The sequence below is a fragment of the Polychytrium aggregatum genome (genome assembly GCF_025602895.1).
Source record: "Polychytrium aggregatum strain JEL109 chromosome Unknown BJ171scaffold_18, whole genome shotgun sequence".
Classification (NCBI taxonomy): domain Eukaryota; kingdom Fungi; phylum Chytridiomycota; class Chytridiomycetes; order Polychytriales; genus Polychytrium; species Polychytrium aggregatum.
This window is the reverse complement of record NW_026516220.1, coordinates 229,828-248,474: the sequence shown is the minus strand read 5'-3', so window position 1 is coordinate 248,474 and position 18,647 is coordinate 229,828. Positions and strand designations below refer to the sequence as shown.

Here is an 18,647-nt window from a genome sequence, read left to right as displayed (position 1 = left end):
GGAACAATCGCCACGGCGCCCTGATGGGTCCAGATCCAGCGATTTCACACTGCTTGCATTGCTTCCGAGGCACAGCTTACTTGCCTGCTCAGTGCTCGCTATTGATCCGCGCACTACCAGCGCGGCGCTGGTGCCGTATCTCATTCCCAAGGCGTGGATCAGTCTCGCCAAGGTTCCTCAGCCCTCTCCTTCGCTTTGGCTCCCCTTTCTTCCGGCTTCCTTCTTGTTTCGCCGGACAACCCTGCCTGGGTGGTATACCTTTCCCTCTGCTATCATCTCGTGGATTCGGAGCGCTTTTCCAAGATGGGGCAGCAGCCAAACTCTGGCGAGCTTGAAATCTTTCCAATCTGCTCGAATCCTTCGGTGCTCAACGAGTTCTCAAAGCTTGCGCAGGTTTCGTACCGGGTCAGCGTACTCACCAGCCAAATGAAACGTAACCTGACAGAGTGCCAGCTGCTGGATTTGCATCTCCAAAATATCATCCGGCGCCTGATGAAGGGGATGTCGGATGCAGATCTGAGCTCCATGTCCCTCGCCAACGCCCTGGCCACCCTTGAAAAATGCTCCGAGGACGGCCTCAGCAAGGTGCGTTCTTGATGCTGGCGCGTTGCCCGTTCATGCCCGCACCTGGCACGAGCACGCTTGCAATCCTATGCGCTTGTGCCAGCTTATGCTCAGCGCCGTCGCCTCTCGGAAGTGCCCATGGATAACACTTGACACGCGTCTTGCCTCAGATCGAGAGCCTCGTCACCCTGTCTGACCGAGAAATCCGGGAAGCGCTCTCACAACTGCACCAACTGCTGACCAGTGCCACCAAGACACTCCCATTCGATGCGACGGTAGGATTGAGGGGAATGCATAAGATACGCAGCATAATGCTCGCTGGCTCGGCCTTGGCTTGATAGAACTCGCTCGCCCTCCATCCCTGCTCTCACACACATTCCAACCTCACGGCTCCAGTTCCACGAGGAGAGCTTGCGTTCGTATCTCGACCAAGCAGCCCGGACAAAGGCAGAGCTAGTCAATCCTACTGTGGTGGTGAGCGAGCTGGTCTACGAAACCGGAGACAGCCCCGCCCCTCTCCCAAACAGTTTCGCCCCCCTCCCAAACAGCAGTTCGACAAGCAACTTTGATTCCGAGACCAGAGCCGCGGCACCGCCTGCCAAGAAAGGTCTACTCAGTCGCCGGTTCACAGCAGATAATAAGGCAAGCTTGAAAGGGAGCTCCGACGACATCTCTCCTGAAGCCAATCGGCAAAATAGCACCTCGACAGACTCAATTACGCCAGATGTGCAGCCGAAAACCATAATGACCCTCAATCGCTCGGCGAACACCAAGAACCGAGTCCGGTCGCTCACAAACCCACCTCCAGATGCACCGGGATCAAGCATGCCGGATCTGATCAAGAATGCCCTTGGATCGTTCAATCTTGGGAGAAACTTGAGTCCCGAGACAAAGTCCGAGCCCAAGGAACTCCAAGGCGATGATTCGCTCTCAAGAAAGCTGCGACAGAAGTCTGAAACAAAGAGAAAGTCGCCCAAGATTGACGGTAATCACACCTTACGCTTTGGCCCTCCCTTTGTCTTGATTCTGGCTGCGAGCCTGCCATGTGGCAGTGTGACACCACTCGACATGGCTGATCCTGCATCGCTGGCTGTCTCTGCCCTCTGTTGTGATTCTGCTGGTTGGGTTCGTGCCACGGACTCGACCAATGCAATCGGATTAATTGCGCCATGCCGTTGTGTTGGCATATCCGTTTGACAGAGTCCTCAGTGCTCCCTCGCTCAGTCATCAAAAGTTATGTCTCCCAGTCCTTTGTGAACTCCGTGACGATCTTGACCGACCCCAACCATCCGGCGATTCTGTTCAGCGGACATGAAGACGGCACCGTCAGACAATGGGACACGCAGAGTGGCGAGCTGATGCGCCAGATCGCTGCCCACACCGCACCGATCTGGAGCGTCGAGGCACTCCGGGGCGAAGACTACACGCAGCACCGCCTCTACTCTGGTGCCGAGGACTACCTGATGAAGGAATGGGACGTCGAGACCGGAACCTTGACTCAGACCTACTCTGGCCATACGAATACCATTCGCGCCATTGCTGCATACGAAGACCATTTGTTTTCAGGAGGATGGGACAACAAGATCCGCCAGTGGGATCGCCGCACCGGCATGGAAGTCAAGTGCTTCAACGGCCACCGGAACTGGGTCACCTGCCTGTCGCTTATCCACAACCCTCTGAGACTCTTCTCCGGTAGCTACGACGGTACCGTGCGCGAATGGAATGTCGACACTGGCGCGATTCTGAGGGTCTTTGGAGGACCCACATCGTGGATCATCAGTCTCCTCGTCGTTCCTGATCTCGTTGATTCGGGTGTTCGAGTCTTTACCGGATGCGAAACGGGTATAATCACAGAATGGGATACCTCGGCTTCCAAGCAAGTCACGCTGTCGACTCCAAAGCGAGTATACAAATCACACGCCGACTGGGTGTGGGGGCTGTGCGTCGTCAACGGAAAGCTGTATTCGGGGAGCTCCGACTGCACCATTCGAGAATGGGACTTGGAGCAAGGTACTCTCCTCAACATCTTTGACAAACAAGGAGGTGCAGTCCTTGGCATGGCCGGGCTGGAGCATGAGTCGAGCAACAAGAACTGCAAGCTCTTTGCCGGAAGTGCAGACGGATACGTTCGCGAGTGGAAGCTGGAAAAGAAAATCAGAAGAGGCACACGAGCAAACAGCCAGTCCGGAATATCGCCTCTCGAGCGGCTCGAGGGGAGACACGAGCGGCGAACCTCGCTAGTGCCACCAGAGCCGATGTTCTAGCAGCCTTGAAGGTCTTCATGTTGAAGAGCAATCGACTCCGCGGTCTATTCTACCACCGCTCCGCGTTTATTCAGAATATAGCCCGTTCCACACTTGCCATGCGTCGTCTGAAAGCATGTAGTTAAAACTGCTCGCACGATATATGGTGTGCAGATATGCCTCTGCATCGGATACAGGTGCTTCAGTCACCTTGATAGCGCTCAACCTTGCTTGCCCTGCAGCACTTTCAATCGACTAATATCAGTCGGACCAAACCAGCGCATATGTAGCCTCATCGTGGCGAGTATATATTGAAGGATTGCCGCTTTGTTCGACGGCAACACCGGTGCAGTTTGTATGTGCCAGCAGTCGATCTAGTAACGCGATGATTCAAGCGAGTTTCTGTTACCCCCTCCCCCGACATAACTGATTTGCATCAATGGCGAGAGCTATCAAAGACTCTTCTTCTCGGACACGGTGGCCAGACCCGTTCGTTTGAGCACAGGACTGGAGATGGCCGTGGTTTGACTCGACGAAATCTCGAATGGAATAATGCGCTTGTGAGCCCATACAAAATAGTATAGCAGCATCAAGATCAACACAAACACGAACGTCCAAAAGCTCATGAGAAACTCTGAGCTCCAAGCCAATTGGCATGACAGGACGAGGACGTTGTAGTTGACCAGCATGAAGCCACGACTGAAGCACCAGAGTCGGTTTTTGAACTCAAGATGCCCCAGTGGAAAGATCGCTTTCTTGATCTGCACGGCCCCGACGGTGATGTAGAAACACAGCGCGGCCAGAATGGATCCATATAGCATGACATTGGGGGGAGAAAAGTTTGTCGTCGTTTCCTGCGTCTGTATTTGCTACGCAAAAAAATGCCCGCCAGTCAGTGGAGATCAATAAAGTGAACATCAGCACCAAAAATAGTATGGAGTTCCCTCAACAGGAGCGAGACAATGACTGCATTTCGGTGTCGTCGGTGCATCCGCTTGCCCTTGAACGAGCAGGTGCATGCGACATCATCCACCTGTCCGTGTCTCCCTTCTTCCTGTCCCACTTCTGGATTTGAACTCACATAAACGATAACGTAGGTAGACAACGCAAACGAGATTGTAAGCGCAAGAGCGTACGCCCGGAGCGGAGGATGTCCAGAGTGGTCTTCATCCTTTGCGGTGACGCTGATCCATTTTGGAAAATACGCCGACATAGACATGGCCCACATCAGCCTGCCGCAAACCTAAAGCCAAGGGACGTTGGTAGCAGTAGTCAGGATGGCTGCTTATTGCGAACGACGAAGCTCAAGCCAAATCAGTCAGCCTCGATGGCATCGACATGCAAGCACAGGTACCAGCATAGGAAGTCTGGCGTCTAGATAGGCACTGTCATCGAGTACGACAAGTCCCGTAGTCCCACCCCCAAGACATACCAAAGTCAAGGCCAAGAGATTGCTGATGCTGGCTGGAAGAAGCAAGAGATTTGCGATGACGTTGCTCGTTGTGCTGTTGCCAAAGAGGGCCAAGGTGGTGGCGACGGACGGCGTTGAGGCTTGGCCAATCTGGGTGGCGCCTGGAACAACGCCGACGCTAAACACAGTCATGAATATGGCCAAGAGCAACAGGGTCACCCATGATCCAAGGAGGGCATGACGGGTGTTTTTCGTCGGTTCCTTCATCTCTTGAGTGACGGCAGTCGCAGACTCGAGTCCTGTGTACCACCAGAGACCAGGCATGAGCGAGAGCCCAAGACCAGATACTCCTCCCGGAAACCACGCGCGGATGCTGAGATTCGATAGATTTGAGGCGTATCCTTGAAAGAGCATCGTGGGATTGAAATATATCATTCCGATCACGATGTATCCCACCAGGATGGCAATGGACAGCAGACACATGACCAATATCGCCATCCAAGTTCGCTTCTCGAGGAACATCACCGCACCGAAGGCGCAGATAACGAGAAAGGCCGAATGGACGAGCTGCATGGTACTGCTGGTGTTGAATATCGATTGCAAATAGCCTGCGATTGAGACGTTGATCAAGGCCATGAAGAGCAGGTATCTGGGCGACGAAATGGGTGTGGATATCGTGAGCAATAGCGCGGCATCAAGGCTTTATGCCGGTGCTGTCAAGAGATACTAGGTGCGAGTCTTACTCGAACAATTCGGAGCACTTTGATATAAAGATAAATACGTCATGGAATCCATGTGATCGTGCATAGTGCAACATCCCGCCAATGGCTCTGGGACATTCGTCTTGTAGATCCGCCAAGGAGAGGGCCACGCATAGGTAGTTCAGAGCACCGACCAGGGTCGACAATATGAGCGAGCCATATCCGCCATCCGCGAGGGCGTCATTCCATCCCGACTGTTCGCCTGTGATGACGACAACGGTGGCCAATGCCCAGGCATGGATGCTTCCAATCCGGAGTGGCGCGAGCCGTCGGCGACGATAGAACATTTTGAGTTTGGAGGCAAAGGAGGATCCGGTTGGATAAATGTTCCGGTAGAACTCCTTTCTCATCCAGAGCGACATTCCCGAGAGACGCCCTTCTTTGAAGTTGTCTTGGTGCAGTTCTATGGGATCTGGACGCGAAGGTTTGGTGACCATCAGCGTGCCGCCTTTGCCGACCTGAAAGGAAGCGTGGACAAATGTGAGCGGAAAGGGCGGGTATACCGGAGCTCGCGCAGATCCATCATTCACACGACGAGCGCGGCATTGCTGTTACAGCCAACTTACACAGTATCCGTAAAACACAGAGATAGGGTCTCTTTCGGCAATGGTTTTTTGGTTGAGGCGGTTGATAAAAGACCCGATCGTTGGCAGTTTGTCGTGGACCGAGGAGGGAATCAGGCTCAATATCTCCCATGTTTTGCTGAGGTTGGCTTGGATGGACGTAACGCTGGTATGGATCACAAAGAACACGATGATGGATCCGGCGAACCCAGCACCCCAGATGCCGAGAATAATTTGGAAGTAAAATGAAATATTGTCGTATCCTTGCTGCAGCACATTGGCGCGCAGAGCGGACATGGCATCGATAAGGTCGTTGACGGCGATATCATCGAGTGTTTGCAGAGTGGCTGAGAACGTGGCCATGTCCTGGGGAAACGACTGGTTGGCGCGGTCGAGCAATATCAAAACCTGGTCCAGGAGCGCCACCAAGCCACGGGTTGTTGCGATGGTTTGTGGACTCACGGCTTGATACGTTTGGCGGTAGTTGCAAAGGGTGGTGTTGTAGGCCAGACAGCTTGTGCCAAAGAGGATTTCATTTTCGCTGGTCGATCGGGGTACCCAGCTCGAAAACACTTCGTTGCGCATCTCAAACGTGTTGTTGATGGCATTTGCAAGGCTATCCGACAGCTCGGCGGTAGACGACCAGAGATACCTGTCCATGTACTGCCCTTCAAACACAAGCGACAGGCTCCTCAAGGTTGCGCTTTCGGTCGTGCACACCATCCCAAGCCGCTCTAGATCCGTGATGGCATATTGCGCGACGGTGATCATGGCCGCAAAGAGCGCGATCTGGCAGACGCCTTGGAAAATCATGAGGCCGCACAGGCTGTACCGCTCCTTGCTCAGATATCGCCTGTTCCAATCGTCCTTGCTGTTGATTCCTGCGTTCAGGAGCGCCTCAGTGCCCTTTCCACTTTTGGGGCGTTTGGCCTGCTCCGAGGTGTTCTCGGGCTTGGGCTGAGACGGAGGCAACGACTTGTTGGTGGGGTCGAAAACGGCACTTCTTCTTCGTGCACTGTTGAAATCTGTGCTGCCCTCAAGGCTTGATGCTGCTTCGGGGTTCGGAGGTTTTGTATCCGATGGCTTGTCTGTGGATGTGCCATTTTCTTTGAGCATGTTTTCATAGCTTTCTGTGAGCGAGGACAGCGATTCCTGGATATCCGTGCCGACGAGCTCGTCCAGGTTTTTTTCGGCCGCGACGATCAGATCGGAGATGATTGACTTTGGAATGCACTTGAACAGCTCTAGTGCGCGGTTTTGCTGCTTGATCAGCTTGAAAATCCCTCCTTGGACTATCACTTGACAAAATACCACGATTGCGATCCATATCACTGAGTCCGCGGCCGACGATATTCAGAGGCGGGACCATCCATCCACCCAGGCCCGGATACGAGTTGAGTGGAGGTCGAGTGAGAATGGATAGATGTGTTAGCTGAATGTACAGCGACATCCTTCGTTGCTCGATAAGATCAAATTTGGAATTAAAAGGCTTGTGAGGACTATTTGGCTTTGCACAATAACAACCCATGTGATTCAATAATGACGCATCCGCATTGCAAGCACCTGGCAAGCACCTGGCAAGCACCTGGCGGTTGCCTTGTTGTTCCCTCGACTCGTCGGGCAACTCGCCGGTCCTTCACTGAACGCTGCAGAACACAGTTTGCCTTACATATGAGAACTAAATATATGTAGCCTAAATGGTCAGAGCGCTCGATGAGTTCTTGACCGATCCAACTTTGATGAACGCTTTCAATAGTTGGTATCCATGCGTTCGTGGTGTTTCCAACGTTGTGGAATACAAATCGCGCCATGTTGACCAAGGCAGAACTTCCGACCAAGCCCGAGCTCAGGATTTGTTTCTGGTCCGCCAGGCTTATATCCGAGACGCGAGAGGCAAAGTTAAACATGCGTGCGATGATGCTGAAGAAGGAGACGTTTCGACTGACAATTTTTGTGGTCGTCGGAAGGATCGAGAAAAGCGCCGGATACGTGGTGAGAATCAGCTCTTGCTTCTCGCCATTGCCTTGACCAGATACAGCCCAGATATTTTGAGCGACACTGTAGGCATGGTTTGAGAAGACGGCGACCCGCATGCGAAAGGCATCAAACTTTGCCAGATCAGCAGTCTCGGTGCCGTTTGCCATGTTGATCATGCGCCGCAGTCCCATGAATGCGATTGAGGATGCAACTTCAATATAGCAAAGTCCCCAGTCGGCTGTGAGCTGCTGCGTATGCATGTCTCGAAAGGATAGCAACAGATAGAGGTTCAGGCAAAGCATCAGGATGCCTCCGATGGCAGCAAGCTTTATGGTGGTTGAAAAGGCGTCGATGTTCCATTTTGCTTGATTGTCAAGCTCGGTTCGGAGTTCGAGGGCCCTGCGCTTTTCTGATCGACCGGATTCCTTGCTGGAGCGGCTGAGTCGGCTCCCAAAGCTGGTCATCGATAAGTCTGTAATCTCGCTCGGCAATTTCGAATGGCGATGGAGCTTTACCGATCGTTTTTCCGAATAAGTTTGCGATCCGCCAGAGCTCATAGAGATTCGCAACTTGGAAGCGCTAGCTTGAAATGAATCGTGGCTTCCGTTCTTTTCTTGATCTTCTTCGGAGAAAACGCCATCGTTTCGCATGGCGGAGAGGAAGCTCATGTACATCTTCTGACACTCGGTATTCGATGGCCATCGCCGGATGATGTTTCTGTACGATTCGCTTGTGATTTGGATGATCTTTACGAGCTTCTCGGCATGCAGAGGAAGCAAGTATAGCCTAAGGTGATGTTTGGAGTTGCTCAGTACTCAGTGATCACTATTTTCAGTGAGCAATGCTCTCAGTTTTAACCTCTCCGCGACTTGGCTGCAGATGGTGCACCCCGCGGAAACAAACGATACATTCGTTGATTGAGAAGGAGCACTCACCGATCGGGGTTATTTTGAATAAAGCGCCAGCAGTCGATGACGACTTGGCATGTGAGGACATGATTGGACCTTGCGTTTTGTAAAAAGTCTGGATGATCGGAGCAAGGCCACTGAAAGTCAGACTCACGCAGGCACGAATCGATCGAGGAAGAGCAGTGTCGCTCCAGAGTGTTCGAATATGGAAATCCGACAGCCGTATCGCATCCAAGTTGGTTGCTCTGCAGCTCCACTCTCTTCGGCTTATAGTGCAAGCTGATATTCGAAACTACAAGCAGCGCGCTTACTGTCGTATTCATGTCCGACCTCGCCTCCAGACTCCTTGGCCATCTCAACCTCGGCCTTGACCAGGAGTCTCATATCAATGCTGCCGGGAGCAAACTCGGCCTTGCATATCTGATTCCATATAGAATCAGGCGTTCCAATCCTAAGACGGCGCTCGTACTTGACAGAGCTGATGAGGACCCCGGGGTGGTTGTATTCCTGCGAGCCCTTGCGGAAGAGATCCTTGACAAGCTTGATTTCTTCTGTGCTCAAGCGACGCGCGGTCGTGAAGAGTCCCGGAGCAGCAACAATGGCAACCAGGCGAGCGCTGAGCTCGACATCGGTCCAGAGGTTGAACACCTGAGTTTGCAATCCGTAAGGCAACTGAGTCGGATCGTATTCCTTTGGCTTTCGTGGCAGTGTGCCCGAACGCACCTCAGCGTCGCTCTTTTTGCTAGAATTCAAATCCGGAGATGGCTCCGACTGGCCGGGTTTTGTTTGGCCGACGCAAGACGCCGATTTCGAGAGCTCAGCATCGTGGTCAAAGAAGCGATTGAAGATTTTTTGGTTGTTCTGCAGGCGTTGACAGAACATGATCTTCAGGTAGTGCGCTGAGAGCAGTGCAAGCCCATAGCCTGTACCGCAGCCTGCACCAACGACGGCGATAGAGATGCCTATAACGGCCCAGTTGGAGAGGGAGGAAGTGCTCTGAAGTCCAAAGGCGGCAAGTGCCATGAACACGGCGCCGGTCAACAGCGCCGCACGTATCTGGTTGACGGCCGGCCAAAAGTACGGATGGAGGCGCAAAACGGCACACAGCATCACAAACGCCCCGAATGAATTGGCAATCATGCGCTCTTGGATCATGTCTCTCCCTATTGCCGCGAAGCTGACCATAAGCAGACGGACAAGGATGTAAACGGCATCGAAGCGGGAGTGCATCTTGGTGAGCGGACTCGAACGAATGGCCGGATCAGCGCGGATGGCCACGAGAAGATAGAGCGCAAGCAGAACGAAAAACAATGGCATGGCAAAGACGAAGGCGATTATTTGAATCGCGAGAGAATTGTAGCCCGAGTTGCTGAGGTCGCAGACGGTTGAGATGTAAGGCAGCAGGGCCGTTGCACGCGACGACGAGCCAAACTGAACGATCAAGCAGCCAAGCAGGGTGAACACAAACTGGGTGATTGCGACCATGAGGAACGTCGAGGTCGCGACCAGTGCTTGACGGAGAAGGAAAACCGTGGGACTCGAGCGGTCCAGCATTATCTTATCATTTCGGATGGATATCCAGCGACTGGGACGCGCAATCCAGACCACAAGCAGGGCCTGGAGGACAAAGAATATCGTCAAGGCGATAAGGTACTGGCCAGCGTTGATTTGGGCAAAGTTTGCAGAGAGAAAGTTGAGCGGATCCAGGGCAGACCGGACTGCGGCCAGTGCTGGGACGAGGTCGGCATCGATCACGATTCCGATAAATGCCAGGTCTTCCCATATGAAGAAGACGGCTTCCAGGAAAACAGAGATGGCGGGCTCCGTGTCATCGAAGGCCAAGGCAAAGAAGAGCGTCTCGAGCACCTTTGTCGGAACGCCCTGGTTCCTATTGCCCTTTGTGGCCAGATCCTCGAATGCAGGAAGCATCTGAGAACAGGCTCGTGGGCAAGAACGACAGTGCCAAGGCTGTGCGGGTGTGTGAACGCGTCGGGTGTGGTGGACGCCGGCGAGATCGAGGTGAGGGGCCTGTTGGATAGGAATGGGGCGCCGGCCGAAGAGAAGACCCACGGCGGCGGGCAGCATGGCCGCCAGCGAGATGGCGCTGGCGGGATGTTGCGCAGGAAGCACCGCAGTCTGGCCCTGGCGTTCCAGAGAGAGCACACGTGATGGCGCGACCCTCGGCCCTCGCAGCCAATCAGCCCGCGCCGGCGCCGCCTGATCGGACCTTCCCAAAGCGGCAGGTGCCGCGACGCGAAGGGCAAACGTGGCTCCATCGCCAGCGGCGCACAGGAGAGTCAGCCGGTCGGGGCCGGCCGTGATTGGCGCGCCTGCAGCCAATCCGCGGCGGGCGTGCCGCAGCTGCGCCAGCGCGCCTCCGACAAGGGACAGGCGAGAGCAGAATGCGCGCGAGAGCACAGCGAGGGCGCATCCGACTGGCCGAGACGCACCGGGACGCGCCGAGGAGCGGCGCCGTGCTGGTGGCACGCACAGCCCACACACACACACACACTGCGGCGCCGCACAAATCGCGCACGGCGAGCCGGCACAGCCTTCTGGCTGTCTGGCTGGCTGGAACCGCGGACAGGGCCGTGGCTGCAACCGGCGCACAAGCAAGGACAATCCTCCTTTTGGCCCGCCGATGCGCTCTGGGCAGCAGCATCGATGTCTCGGCCTGCAGTCTCCTCTGTCCCGGTCTGGTCTGGTCCAGCGATTCCTCTTGCCCCTGTTCGCTCATGGACCGCGAATCTCGGCATCTGCAGCTGCGTGTCCATGGCTCAGACCCAAACAAGATGCATCTCGCCCTGCAGCCAGCCCAACCCCAACCCACAATCCCAGGCGACGCTCGCGGCTCCGTGCAAACCCACCCGGCCATGTCTGCTCATTCATGGCTGATACCCCAGAACCCGTTCACGGACAGACCGTCTCTGGCGAACCACTTGGCGCTGCCCACTTTCCTATGGCGGCCTGAGGTGCAATTCGCCAGCCTGCTGCACCACTCCTCGTTTCCGTGTCCCGGTTGCTCTCTCAGCCACCCATACATCCCCATCGGCGCCTCGGCAAGCCCTGATGACAGCGACAAGCCTCGGAAACACACCCCTCAGCTCATCCAGGCCGGCCCATGGGAGAGAGATGGGAGAATCGTTTACACCAGACAAGGTGAGCCTTGGTGTCAGGATCGCCGATTCGACTCGCGGGTCATGTCGCCACCATCGAGAGCCATGCACACAATGATCGCGACGATCCCGAAATGAGACTTTGATGCACGCAGCCCGTTCACACGCTGTATTAATGGAGATGGAGTTGACTTACTCTGGACTCTGTGCTCTTCAAATAGGCCCTGTGCGTTTCATAGCATGGTGGCGACAATGTCTCGAATGCCGGATCATGATTCCCAACGTCTCGGAACCCTACTTGTCGCATTTGCCACCGATCATTCAAGCGCAGCTGCCCTTCGTACTGACAAAGCATGGCGGCTATGAGCTGGAGCTCTTGCACCAAGTATTCAGCAGAGTGTCCCAAGGCGACCTGCCAGCCATCGAACGAGAAGCTAGAACCCTGCATGGTACGACACTTGTCCATGTCGCGCCGGTGCCAATGGTTATTGGTTTCCTACCCGCTCCATGTGCGCGGACGACAGCTCGCAATGTTGACATAATCCGTTCTGCACAGACGATGTTGTTCGCTTGCGAGAGAAACAGGTCGCGCAGTATCGACAGCATGTGGACCTGTTCAATCGGCTCTATGACAACCAAGGCGTTCACGATATTTCGGGCGATGCTTCGAGGTAACGATACCAACTGATTAGACGCTGCTCCTATCGTAGAGCTGTTCTTGCGCAGCCCAGATGCCGCTAGATCAAAAGCCGAGCACTTGTTCCGAAGAACAGCAGCTCGGAGACCCATACGCGCAATTGCCATCAACGAACCAGTAATGCCGCTCGCGCTTTGGCTCACACACATCCCGCTGCTTAATCATGGATCGATGTTGGGTCCGTGCATCCATCCAACAGCATCGAAAGCATGCTGGACATCCCCTCACTTTCACGGCTGGTCCAAGAGCTCCAAATGCTCCACACTTGTCGGGGTGCCTCTCAGTCAAATCCTGGGCTAAGATTTACCTGGCGGGTGCCTGCTCCCGAAAACGGGCTCGTGTGGCCACGACCGGTGGATTCGTCGGACTATAGACTAGAGACACATCATGCGGTGAGTTAGCACGCTGCCCTATCGCTCCAGAAGCACATTATACTGTCCTCCGCAGCAGTCTCTCCGCAGCAGTCTCTCCGCAGCGAGCCATAATACTCTATCTTGGGGGCACACTCGCCCTCGTACTTGCAGCTAATCAACATCTCTCTCATCTAGACGAACAAGCCCTACAGAAACTCTGTCGCAGATGCAGTGAAGGAGTCAAAGCCATCGATTGCGGTAGCTGACCCAATTCAGCCCACTAACCTGTCCTTCACTGCACTCCCTGCAAGCCCAGTCCCTGTCCAACCGATGGTGTGTTTCCAGTGGCGGACTCGCACCTCCTCCTCCTGCACTATCGCGTATCTCACACCATGTCTGTTTGCCGCATCGCCAGGACTCAGCCGCTGCCGAGAATAATCGCCCGACATCATCAAGGCTAGCTGCACCGCCTGATGCGTCCCTATCAAACCTCTCCACCGCACCAAGTCCGTCGCGGAGGCGGAGTGGCCGTGGAAAGCAACACCGACCCACGGAAGGCACTCGCGAGCAATCTGCCCAGCGGGAGCATCCAATCCTCTCGGCTCCTCAGCATGCGCCTGCCGAGAATCTGCCCTACCCTGAACCGTCAATTTTGGCACAAAGCCCTCGTCTCTCAGTCTTCTCGTCAGCGCCATCTTCACCGCTGATTCCATTCGATGTAGCTGCATCTCCGACACCACTGCGGGCCACTCCCCAAGCGCTCGTGTCCGCAGACATTGTTTCATCAGGCGTGTCCACAATATCCAGCTCCTCCAGCTTCGACGACGCCGATGCCTCCAAAGCCAATGCCCATACAGCCCCAGTCACGACTGCTGCGGAAGCGTCACTCACCCCACGAGACTCACGGCCAGGTGCAAAGGCTCCGCTAAACAGAGCTATCGGCCATGCTGTGCAAGGGCGAAAGCCAATCCAGATCCTACCAAAGCCAACATCGTCACCAAGCTCGAGTCCACTATCAAGCCCCCATATCCAACCTGTGCCCGTCGCCGTGCTCGGATCGATGCCGACCGGCCGTCCGATTGCCCCTGGGACCACCTTGTCGTCAGCCGAGCCGCAAAAGGCCAGGTCCTCGCAGTCCGCCAAAAAGTCCTCAAGAAAGCCAGGCGACAAGCAAGCTCAGGTCTGTTTTCATAGTCATCGCCGCTGTCGTTGGTGATGGCTTAATAGCCGCCACGTCGCTGGCTCTCGCTGATGTAATTCGCTGCTGTGCACAGATCATGCCCAAGCCGGCATTTCTCCTCCCGTTGGCCCCTGGCTCTCCACATAGCCCTCAGAACCTAAAGTCCACTCGATCAATCGGTCACCCGTCCGCAGCACTTCCGATGCGCACCTCGCTCTTCGACAATCTGGGAGGCCCACCAAGTCGGGGCGAGACGGCTTTTCAAGTAGGCTATCGCCAGTCTATCACGATCCCGAATAGCCCTGGCCAATCTTCGATCGACTACTTTGCCCCCGCCATGCACTCTCTACCCGGTGCAAGGCCGTCCTGCGCGCCTGCAGCCAGCGGTAGTCATGCCGTACAGAGTACGAGCCAGCCCCTCCCCCTTGCGCCTCGAATCGAATCTCGGCCATTCGATACTCAAGAGACCCGAAATGCAACGAACACACCTCTGTTCAGCCAACAGAACCACCGGACCCACGGTGCCGATGGCCAGGGTAGCCTAGTGTCGCATTCCTCGCGAACAACCGAGCGGCCGGATCGATTTGAGCCGTCGTCCAATACGCGTGAGGCGCTGATGGCTGTCCGTGAGCCTGACTTGAGCATTGACCACTCGGGATCCTCAATCAATCTCAGCCTCCCAAAGCAGGAGCCATCCCTTGCTGCACAAACTTCAACCTTGCATGCCATTCCACAGAATCCGGACCTGGCCTCAGTTGGCCGTCATTGGTCGGGGTATAGGTCCGAAGGAACTTGGCCAGATTCGAAATCAACCGGATCGGGGCTCGAGACTCCGCCCGACACACCCTGTCCAGCGCACGACGAAGCAACCAACAAGCCGCCGCAATCGGATCTGGGCTGCAGCTCTGCGACAACCACACCAAACCCGGTACACGAAACCGCTCAACCGAGCCACAAGTCTTCCACAATGGCCACTGTCCCGCCATGCCAACCGCCGAACAGCACGAGCAGGTCTCTGGAGCGCGAGGTTGCCGAGTCACTGATCCATCTGGCCTCTGTCAATGTTCGCACCAAACATAACTCCGATATGCCGTCAGGAACTCTGCAGCCTGCCCAGGCCAACGTCACTGCAGCACCGCCTCATCAGCGACTGCGTGCGGATGAGCCTGGAGCAAGCTCCCTCGAATGGCGGAGGCCGTACACCGACCCATGTTCGAGCTCGCCTGCACCCTATGGCGCTCATTCCCAGTTCCCGGAGAAGCCGTTCGACCCGTCGTTGCGATCCAATGACCAACGCTCAAAAGCCCTCCCCAAGACCACCGCGACTGAGCAACAGCCGACAACAATATCCCGGAGCAAGGAATGGTACTCCGAGTACACTGTCCATGCTGGCTACTCCGGGCTGCCCTTTCATCCACCCATCGACTCATCAAACCCAAACGGCAATAGGGCCTCGGCTGAGATGTTCTATCGATACCCCGTCGGCAGAGAGTCCGTGATTCAGAAGGTGCAGCCCGTCTCAAGCGATCAAAGATCATCCACAGAGCTGGCGACTCAGTCAAGGAAAGCTGTCTCGCTGCGCTCCGTCGATGACAAGGTGCCGTTTGCTCACAATAGCGCCATTGTGGCCCAGCAAGCATCTCCAGGACGGGCCCGTGACGCGAATTCCATCGATCTCCAAGTGGCGAGTAAGTTGTATCGTTGATGCAGCAGACGTTTGCGGGGGCGCCTCAGTTTGGCAGAACAGCCGTGGGTGGGCCTCTCCCTGGCTGCTGCTCATCGACTCGCAACCGGCCTGCATCCAGACCGCTGTTTGCGCCAGCCCACTCATCCATCGCCTCACACTCATTACTCTCAAAAGCTCCGCGGTATTCAGCCTTGGGATTGCGACCGGCGCCAAATCATGGAGTGAGTAACAACCCGCTTGGGCCGAACAGGCGACCGCACCATGCGTGCACAGTCGATGAGAATCAGGGTCTGTTTCTGACCCTGTTTGTTTGCCCGAATGCAGCTCAAGCACGAGGATAGAGCTGTGGCACCAGATAGCCCCCGAGAAAATAGCAAGATGGAATCAATTCCCCCGAACACAGTCGCCGGTAGTGGCAGTACCCGATGGCTGGACGAAAGCAGACCACCAGGCAATGAAGCTGCGCTGCTTGACCGTCTCTCCGAGTCGCCCTTTCCAAAACCAGGTCCGGCGGCTGGTCGACAGAGCCTTGGCGAGCTCTCGCCAGGGTCGAAGCGACGTCTGTCTCCGGTGGCTTCGACGCCGCCGAAGAAGTGCCGATTGATTTCATCGTCGGACTAGCACGACAGCGAAAGACTCTCGCTTTACGAATGTGCCCTCTGCGATGAGCATGCTCATGTACGTTGATGCATAGATCCCCAAGAACGCGTCGTTCAATCCACCCCCATGTACATAGGATCTCTGTTCGTTTATAAGGTCGGGCAGAATGAAAGAGTGGATGAACCCATGAATAGCCAATCCGCCGACACCAACCATTCCAGTGGCGAATGGTGCGTCCTAGTCAACTGGCCGAATGCTTGGGCGATGGCTGCAGGCTGCGATCATGCCCTATCGCCGCGATTCTGGCAGAGATTCGTCCACTGCGATCTGCTATGCGGGGTATTGGCAGGCGGTGATGTTCTTGGATAGACAAGATCGGAAGGACGTCGCTGTATTCAGATCCAGAACAGAGCCACCAGGGACCCAGGCAGGGCCATCTCGTTTGCGGTGCTGGGGCCGCTTAGCCGCCGTGGAGCGTCGAGATGAACACGATGGTGTCGCCATTCTGGAGAACGTACTCGAGCTCGCCCTCAAGCTCCCAGTCGGCTTCATTGATCAGGATCAGAATTCCAGGGCGGCTGGCGGCGTGGAGGCGCCGAAGTAAAGCGATTCCGGATGCATCGAAGGCGCCAGAAGAAGCCCGAGGCAGCCATGGTCATCGAATCGAAGCAAGCGGATCGTTAGGAGGGAGTCGGGCCGATACCATTGCGACTGTTTCAGGAGCGCCGAGCGGACGGGTCACATCCTTACGACCAAGCGTCAGTTGCCTGTCCCTAGAGGATCTCGAACGGATGGGATTTGGCATATTCGATCGGATGACCCCGCGATAGTCGATACGGGCCGATCCACTCCACCGCGCACGTCACTGCCAGCCACCGATTGATGCGGATATGCATCTCTGCATATCTTTGACTTACACAGAGTCGCCTTGGACGAAGAGCTCGGGCCGCTCAACCAGTAGATTGTCACGAACGTAGGCAATCAGCTCCTTCATCGTGGCTTGGCCCGAGACATATTCCGCTGGCAGGGTGACGTCCACGGACTTCTGGTTATCGAACAGCAGCTCCATGCCACCGCTTGTTGTTATCCATGACGACATTGGGTCCGCCCAGTGGAGGGGGAGCGGAGATCCGAACCACACAAAGGTTCGAGGTTGGAGGGGAGAATAAGCAATCTGCGATGCGGCGCTCAGCGGCAGCGGCGGCTGTGGCCCAAGGCGGGCGTGGGCAGAACGGGCACCCGCTGGCAGCGCCGGGCAGTCCCAGGGCAGTCGCAGGGCCAGGACCAGAGCGCCAGACGTACCTAAACTGCAGCGTAAGTTGGATCGGATCGGCCATGGCGGTTGTCGACACTTGGCTTGTGCTGGAGTTGCAGAGATCATCCACGCCCACAAAGACTTTGGCTGGTCGCAAGGATGTGTGTGTGTGTGTTCAGCTGCGCATGGCGCCGTCCAATCAGCAGGCGGGCAAGTGCTGGTTGTGGGCCGATGTCCATGTTGCTGTCGACACTTTCAAGCACAATCAAGCGATGCGTTCGCCATTTGCTGCTGGGTATGAAGCGCTGCTGCTGCTGAGTGTGAAGCCCAGTGCTGCTGCTGCTGCTATGAGCCTTGGTCTTGCCGTGGGTCGACGCTCAATCACGCAGCCCGGCTCTGTGGAGCATGCCCGCCATGGTATTTTCCCACGCCCCAATCCCCACCAGCAGACATTCGCCTGCCTCCAACGGTGCCTGTCAGCAGAACAAAGGTAGCATGTGGACCCCTCCATTCTGGATCAGCCTTCGTTTGGATCCGCCATAAGCCAGCCGAGACATACAGCCCAATCTGGTCATTTATGACGCCAAGATCCCAGCGGGAAGAGAGATCCATCATTTCACGCAAGAGGCGCCATCCAAGGAGACTCGTTATCTCAACCGAAGGTCGTCCGGCTTGCTTGCCAGGCTCTTTCCCAAAGGCGCACACACTCTGAAACCCGTCTTGGACGTGACCACAGACAACATGGGTGCCATCCGCCTCTCTGAAAACGAGTCGGACCCGGACGACGATTTTGACTGGTTCCTGAAAGACGACCCCTCGGCATCGCTCCCGAGTGTGGATGCCCAAAGCCACAAAAACAGATGGTTTCCTGAGTGGCTCCGGTTCCTCGTATATCTAGTCCTCGGCACGGTCGTATTTGCCGTTCCTGGTATTATCGTGTCGGCACGGCCACAGGGCCAACTGGCGCTGTTGATCTTCGTGCCAATCTATTCAACTCAGCCCAACTCGACTCTGACGGAGGTGGCTCGATGGTAGGAAAGCGCAACGGCCCGTAGATCGCCGTGTTGGATCGCGATGGATCGCGATGGATGGAGTATCAAGTGCGCTCCTGCAACACGACGGCAGGCACCGCTCATGTACTCATCCCAATGTGGATCATTTTTCACTCGGCTGTTCTCATCCAAGGTCACTGTGGCTCGCAAGCGCCTGGTTTGCTTTCATTCTGTTCTGGTATGATTTTGCCGCGAATTGTAGCAGCAGGACGACGATGAAAACGCGGCGCCACAACCAATATAGTGGCCGCTTGAGTATGCGACCCCACCTCTTAACAGC

The 18,647-nt window shown here is 55.7% G+C and overlaps 4 protein-coding genes across 4 annotated transcripts; 2 read left to right on the top strand and 2 right to left on the bottom strand.

Moving 5' to 3' along the window:
* On the top strand, positions 1-2,828 carry BJ171DRAFT_618647 (WD40-repeat-containing domain protein; the record flags this gene model as incomplete). The annotated part of the gene is made up of 4 exons (XM_053115387.1): positions 1-585; positions 735-839; positions 961-1,549; positions 1,765-2,828. The coding sequence occupies exons 1-4, from the start codon at positions 304-306 to the stop codon at positions 2,826-2,828; spliced, it is 2,040 nt and encodes a 679-aa protein (XP_052966667.1). The 5' UTR covers positions 1-303.
* A 320-nt stretch (positions 2,829-3,148) lies between these two features.
* On the bottom strand, positions 3,149-10,356 carry BJ171DRAFT_618644 (amino acid permease-domain-containing protein; the record flags this gene model as incomplete). Its single annotated transcript, XM_053115386.1, has 8 exons — positions 3,149-3,676; positions 3,889-4,050; positions 4,240-4,867; positions 4,962-5,437; positions 5,546-6,873; positions 7,212-8,305; positions 8,455-8,542; positions 8,739-10,356. The coding sequence occupies 8 exons, from the start codon at positions 10,354-10,356 to the stop codon at positions 3,260-3,262; spliced, it is 5,811 nt and encodes a 1,936-aa protein (XP_052966666.1). The 3' UTR covers positions 3,149-3,259.
* Positions 10,357-11,106: 750 nt separating this feature from the next.
* On the top strand, positions 11,107-16,268 carry BJ171DRAFT_504749 (uncharacterized protein). The gene is made up of 9 exons (XM_053110967.1): positions 11,107-11,586; positions 11,765-11,992; positions 12,100-12,214; positions 12,440-12,632; positions 12,789-12,926; positions 13,009-13,773; positions 13,868-15,461; positions 15,635-15,681; positions 15,785-16,268. The coding sequence occupies exons 1-9, from the start codon at positions 11,163-11,165 to the stop codon at positions 16,079-16,081; spliced, it is 3,801 nt and encodes a 1,266-aa protein (XP_052966665.1). The 5' UTR covers positions 11,107-11,162; the 3' UTR covers positions 16,082-16,268.
* Positions 16,269-17,434, bottom strand: BJ171DRAFT_504746 (ubiquitin-related modifier 1). The gene is made up of 3 exons (XM_053110966.1): positions 17,363-17,434; positions 16,978-17,136; positions 16,269-16,638 (listed from the first exon to the last, which is right to left on the bottom strand). Exons 1-3 carry the CDS (start codon positions 17,395-17,397, stop codon positions 16,521-16,523), a joined length of 312 nt encoding a protein of 103 aa, XP_052966664.1. The 5' UTR covers positions 17,398-17,434; the 3' UTR covers positions 16,269-16,520.
* Positions 17,435-18,647: the final 1,213 nt, after the last annotated feature.

What these genes read in the sequence shown, in the direction of transcription:
- BJ171DRAFT_504749 (XM_053110967.1), top strand. Translation starts at nt 11,163, where the DNA reads ATGGACCGCGAATCTCGGCATCTGCAGCTGCGTGTCCATGGCTCAGAC. An exon ending in ATTTCGGGCGATGCTTCGAG is followed by an intron (nt 12,215 to 12,439) that starts GTAACGATACCA and finishes TCCATCCAACAG; the next exon opens with CATCGAAAGCATGCTGGACA. An exon ending in CAGTCCCTGTCCAACCGATG is followed by an intron (nt 12,927 to 13,008) that starts GTGTGTTTCCAG and finishes CCGCATCGCCAG; the next exon opens with GACTCAGCCGCTGCCGAGAA.
- BJ171DRAFT_504746 (XM_053110966.1), bottom strand. Translation starts at nt 17,397, where the DNA reads ATGGCCGATCCGATCCAACTTACGCTGCAGTTTAG. An exon ending in CAACTTACGCTGCAGTTTAG is followed by an intron (nt 17,137 to 17,362) that starts GTACGTCTGGCG and finishes GATAACAACAAG; the next exon opens with CGGTGGCATGGAGCTGCTGT. An exon ending in TTCGTCCAAGGCGACTCTGT is followed by an intron (nt 16,639 to 16,977) that starts GTAAGTCAAAGA and finishes CCACGCCGCCAG; the next exon opens with CCGCCCTGGAATTCTGATCC.